General features: G+C 44.4%; 1 protein-coding gene across 1 annotated transcript; it reads right to left on the bottom strand.

Moving 5' to 3' along the window:
* Positions 2,705-4,473, bottom strand: LOC109833027. The gene is made up of 3 exons (XM_020400559.1): positions 3,867-4,473; positions 3,580-3,775; positions 2,705-3,494 (listed from the first exon to the last, which is right to left on the bottom strand). Exons 1-3 carry the CDS (start codon positions 4,218-4,220, stop codon positions 2,974-2,976), a joined length of 1,071 nt encoding a protein of 356 aa, XP_020256148.1. The 5' UTR covers positions 4,221-4,473; the 3' UTR covers positions 2,705-2,973.

Below are 5,348 nucleotides of genomic sequence, written 5' to 3'. Positions count from 1 at the left end.
ATGGTGCCGCGGCTTACAGCGGACAGCTCCATCAGTGCCGCGCTAAGACGCGGCAAGTTCAAGCGCGCGGCTTGGGCGCGGCAAATCGCATGGTGGCCGCGGCTACTATAGGGATGCTTACAGGCGGTTACGAGGTGTTATGTGATGATTATGTGAAGGTCTACGTGGGCGGCGTATCAGAAATAGAACGTTGCTGAACGTGTACAAGCAGTTAACCACGAAAAAGGTGGTTAAAAGTCGTGGAGGACAGTTTCACAAGCACGATGGAACGTGCTGGTAACTGCCCTGTGGCCGCTGCAGTTCATGCTGCCGCGCCAAATAGCCGCTGGCAGTCCATGCTGCCGCCGCAATGCCGCTGCAGTCCGGAAGTCGCGGTCAAAGGGATAGTCGTTGATGCTATTTCTTCAGTTATTGTCCAAGGAGGCTATAAATACCCCCTATGGACATCATTGACAGGGGGCTAAGCATTTTCCAGAGAGATTAGAGCAGAGAGCCTTGAGTTTTGGTGAATTAGAGCAAGAGAGAGAGAGTCTTCCTTCTCACAAACATCCTCAAGAAGCTTCTAGCGAGGTCCTAGAGATCTAAGCTCAGAACTATCTTTGGAAGATGAACATCTTACATCGAATAAGATATTTCGCTTCAAATTCTTACTTCGATAAACGAAGAAGAATCATAAACGCCCTCACGGTTCAATCAGAATCTGTGATTCGGTGGTCCACGGATCAAAGCGCTCCCGGCACAGGCAAAGATCCCACGCAAGCACAGCGATCCAAACAACGTCCTGCGTTTGTTTCTCAAGAGTTGTAATTTCCCTTTTGTGTGTGTAAAAGAAGTCTTATAAAAAGACTATTTCTTTGAATCTGAATTTATTGTAATCGACCGAAGATATAATGAATTCCACAACGAAACCAACTTTTGACGCAAACAATCGACTCGAAATGTGTTACTTCTCGACAAAGTTAGAAGATAACTTCAACCACGATCAAGCCTCTCCTACTAACAACGTGTCAGTATCGCATTTAGTGCTTGGCAGGCGCCATCATGCATCTAGCCCCAATAGTCTTCATGACTCATCGGATCACGTCAGCACCGTCATGCCTCCGATCACTTCCCATTTAATGCTGAGGTGATCTCTCCTCCAATCGTCACCCGACACCTGTAAAGCAAGTGCTGACTCAGCCGTCAGCCCATGTTTTTTCACCGTCATCCTGTGCTTGGCCACAATGACGGTTCTGCGCTTCCGGCACCTCTATAAATAAGAGGTACTGTTCTAATATAAAGGGATCTTTTTTTGGGACTTCACTTTTAGACTTTGACTTCTGAAAAAGGTTTACAAATCTGATCTTCTGATATAGATATGCAAATTACTGCACACACAAGAACTCACAGTTCTTCACTTTCTTCACTCAAGTTCACCAGCTGACTTGATCGTTGGAGGAACCACGGGAAAACCAGTCTCCGTCCTCTCACGGGTTGCTATATGTGTAGACTTTTCAGCAACTCAGCTCAGGACTGGATATTCAGGAAAGGAAACGGCCTCTCAATAACTTTACCCCAATCCAACCATGGATATAATTGACTGTGTAGTCACTTAACATCAATAATAATAAATATATTTTTTATAAGTGATTTGATTGAATTTTTGGTCAACCAAGCAGCCCCTTATAAACGGTTTCTCCCAACTCTTGTTCCGCCAGAAAAGAAAAGGATAAAAAAAAACAATAGTAATACAAGTCATGTACCGATGTTATTTTTTACCATTGACCTAAAGATTTGAAGGTCATTTCCATTGTGAATTGTCGGTCGGGTACTGAGCCAAAGAAAAAAAAACACTATTGCTCAAAGAAGAGGCCGGTAATCCCAGTTGCCACATATGTACAATATTAAACCCACAGATGGCAGCATCGCTGAGAACAAATAGTCAAGCCAGGCATGGGGCATATGACTACCTTACCTTTTCCCAAATATACTCCCCAAATCCGTAACTCTTTATTAAGAATTTCCCACCTCAATTTTGGGGTTTTCATCGGTTAGCGCTCACCGCCCATTACCCTCCATCCAAAGCCCAGCAGAGCGCGTGGCCTTGCAAGTAATTTTTCACCCCCATACGTTATTAGTTTTTGGTTGTTTCTAATAATTAAATAGAAATAAAAATATCGAAACGGGAACAAATAGAGACCACGCACTTCTCACGGATCGAGACAGCACGAGCTCAGCAACCGTCACACTGGCTTCGGTTTTATTTTCGCTGCATTTTCTATACAAAAACTTTGCTTTGAGAAAGGAGAGGGAGTTGAGAGAAGAGAGGCTTTTAGTATAATTTATTCGCCCATTCCGCTTTGTTTCCCTTGAAGAAACCGCCAGTTCAGTAGCTTGGTTAACAAGAACCCGATAATTAAAAATAAAATGGAATTGCATCAGAACGTCATCATGAAGTTTATAAAATTATGATCCAAGAACTTCTCTCACAGAGAATCCAAGGACAACGTGCATACTTAACAATCTCAAAGCGAAAAAGGTAAAATGCTCAACATTAATCTCTGCTTCCACAGAACACTCTTGCAAAGACAATGAGAAGCCACTAGCCAATCAGATTACATGCAATTAAATATGCAAAGACAATATCCTCGAACAAAATTAACAGAGAATATGACAAGCTTAGTAGCAGATATACACACAGATTTTAAACATACATTTAAAGAAATTAGCGTCACAACTTTTTTTTTTATTTATAGATCTCACATAAGATAAGGTCTCAATATTAAACTCGGTAGTTAATATTATAACTAGTAGTAATAGCTGAGTTAATTTCTCTTCTTACATGCCCTTTTCCAAAAGAGGGGAGAAAACCGAAAGATACGGTGGATACGGAGGAATTATCTCTCTCCCAACTCACCATACACGGAAAACAAAAACCCAAACAACAAGAAAACAAAAATTAACCCAACAAAAAAGAGGGGTAACTTGTAAATTTCAAAACTTCGCCGGCGGAGACGGGGACTTTTCGGTCAAGACAGAAGATAATCCAGTGACGACCTTAGCTCCTGGCGTCACCGACTTCGGCCTCACAGCCGGTGGAGTCCACGGCGAGACCACCACCGTTATCTTCTCCGACTCCGGGACCACGCCTCGCATCTCGAACTCGCCGTTAAAGTTAACGGCCGAGATCGCAGTAGGGGCGCCAATGGCACCGCTGGATTTAACATCCTCCGCTGTTCTCTCGTAAGAAGCCAGCCATTTGGATTTCATGTAGTCGAGCTTCCTCCACGGCGGGAAATGGAGCCCCTTCTTCTTAAGACTCAGCCTCGCCGCTTCAGAAACCAAGGTCACGATCCTTTGGAGGCGATCGGACTTGCCCACGAAGATCAACGGCAGAGATTGAAGCACAGCTCGATAGTTCTTGGTCGATCGCGCGATCTCGAACTCCGATCTAAAATCGACATCGAGAATGAGGCGATCGCCTTCGATCAGCACGTCTATGTAATCGTATTCGCCTAATTTACCAAATTAGAACTGATTAGCGATGATCAGCAGCGAAAAGGGGAAAACTTTTCCTTTTTTTTCTAAATTAAAACGTACCAGCTGGGATTGAAGGGGTTTTCTCCCATTTAGACTTGCAGATCGAAGCATCGTAACCTAAAGATTTGAGATTTTCAGTTACGATCATGATGCAGTTATCTTTCCCCTTTCCGATTTTGCTCTTGTTACTCTCCACGATCTTTGACGCGTCAGCTAACAGATTGCGCTCCGCAAGGCTCTCGCACGGCATCAAGCCCTTAAATATCGGTAACAAACCATCAAATTTCTGTAATAAACAACTAAAAATAGAAACTTCATCGAAAATATCCACAAAAATATCGATCTACCTTAAGCACTTCCAGCGCGTCTGCAGGTCCAACAGAGGCAATCGCCGACGCATCACCGGCGAACTCATCGTCGGAGCTGTCTTCTATGTTTCCATTGAAGCAGCCGCAGCACTTCGTAGGCTTCTCATTGCCGTCTTCGATGAAATTCACGACGAGCTTATCGAGACAAAGGGAGCTCGGTTCCAGCTCACCTCCATCGTCCTTCTCCCTCTCCTTCAAATCTCCGGCGCCGGAGAGCTTCGGAAACTGCCGCTCGAAGAGCCTCTTCAGCCTCGATTTCGCCGCAGGCTTCGATAGATCGTTCTTGATCGTCAATCTTGCATCTATCGGTGTGATCTTCATCTGAAGCGGCATTTAGATCTTAAAACCCTAACTATGGCATCATCGGATCCTATGGCATCATCGGAGCTTTCTCGGTAGAGAATCTCCTCTCAAAACCCTAATTCTTGAAATTTCTCTCAAAAAAAAAGATGACGCTCAATTAAAAGACGAGGCCATTAGGATTAGCTATCTTTTATAGTTACAAACTAGAGAGTCCGGTGACTGCCGGTGATTTTAAGGTTAAGATTACCCGCCGGAGCAATTGGTTTGATGAGACCAGAGGGGGCCAGGGGGGGGTTTTAAAAGGAGAAAGCGAGAGCGAGTGGGGAAGATGGAGAAGTTTTTGGCGTGCGCTTCGGTCACGTGCATAGCGCGTGATCGTCCGACGTGGCACGTGTATGCGGCTAGTGCCGTAGAGCGGTTTTTAATGCTGCTGCTTGATCTCCACACGTGTCCGTTGAAGCCCACAACATGTCAAGGCGATGACGTCACCGGAGTACCAAAATTGCCCTTGGTTTTCGGAATATTCGCCTTATTTTACGTTGATGCCAGAAAGACATAAACGTCATTGTGCTTTATTTCCCAAATTACCCATTTCAAACTGGATATGTACATCGACGGTCCAAATAATACGAGTGTTAACATCGTAATTAACGTGAAAGCCAAAGGCTATTGTTTATAAGAGGCGGGGCCCCACCTTCGGTAATATTTGGATGAGGTTAGGATATATAGAGCGGTTTTCGGGGGACGGGTCCACGACTGGAAACCGTCGGCTAGCCGACACGTGTCCTGTGACCCGAAACGTTACAAACTCGGCCCTGCGCAAAATCAATATTCGTTTCGTGCGCTGTACGAGAATGGGAGTACGCCTCTCTGTATAATTTGGAAAGATAACAAAATAGCTTAAGATTTGGATCGAGTCGTTTATATAAATCAAAACAAGGTTAGGATAATATTGGTTAAAGCTTACACTCAAGCGTTTGCTTTGCCACAAAATGAGGGCTCTGAGATTTGGAGGATGCGCTGATGTTTCCCTAGTTCACAAGTAAGGCGTCGTTATCATGGCATCTTAGAGATTAGGTTATTGATTACTTTTGTACACTTCCATGGGTTTGTATCGATGTATCGTATATTGTACACTTGCGTGGGTTGGTGTGACAA

The sequence above is a fragment of the Asparagus officinalis genome, chromosome 3 (genome assembly GCF_001876935.1).
Source record: "Asparagus officinalis chromosome 3, Aspof.V1, whole genome shotgun sequence".
Lineage (NCBI taxonomy): Eukaryota > Viridiplantae > Streptophyta > Magnoliopsida > Asparagales > Asparagaceae > Asparagus > Asparagus officinalis.
The sequence above is the reverse complement of the archived record's forward strand: the minus strand, read 5'-3'. Positions and strand labels throughout refer to the sequence as shown.

Excerpts from the sequence above, each read along its gene's own strand:
- LOC109833027 (XM_020400559.1), bottom strand. The coding sequence starts at position 4,220 with ATGCCGCTTCAGATGAAGATCACACCGATAGATGCAAGATTGACGATC. Across the intron at positions 3,776-3,866 it reads ACGCGCTGGAAGTGCTTAAG|GGCTTGATGCCGTGCGAGAG; the intron begins GTAGATCGATAT and ends CCGATATTTAAG. Across the intron at positions 3,495-3,579 it reads AACCCCTTCAATCCCAGCTG|GCGAATACGATTACATAGAC; the intron begins GTACGTTTTAAT and ends TTGGTAAATTAG.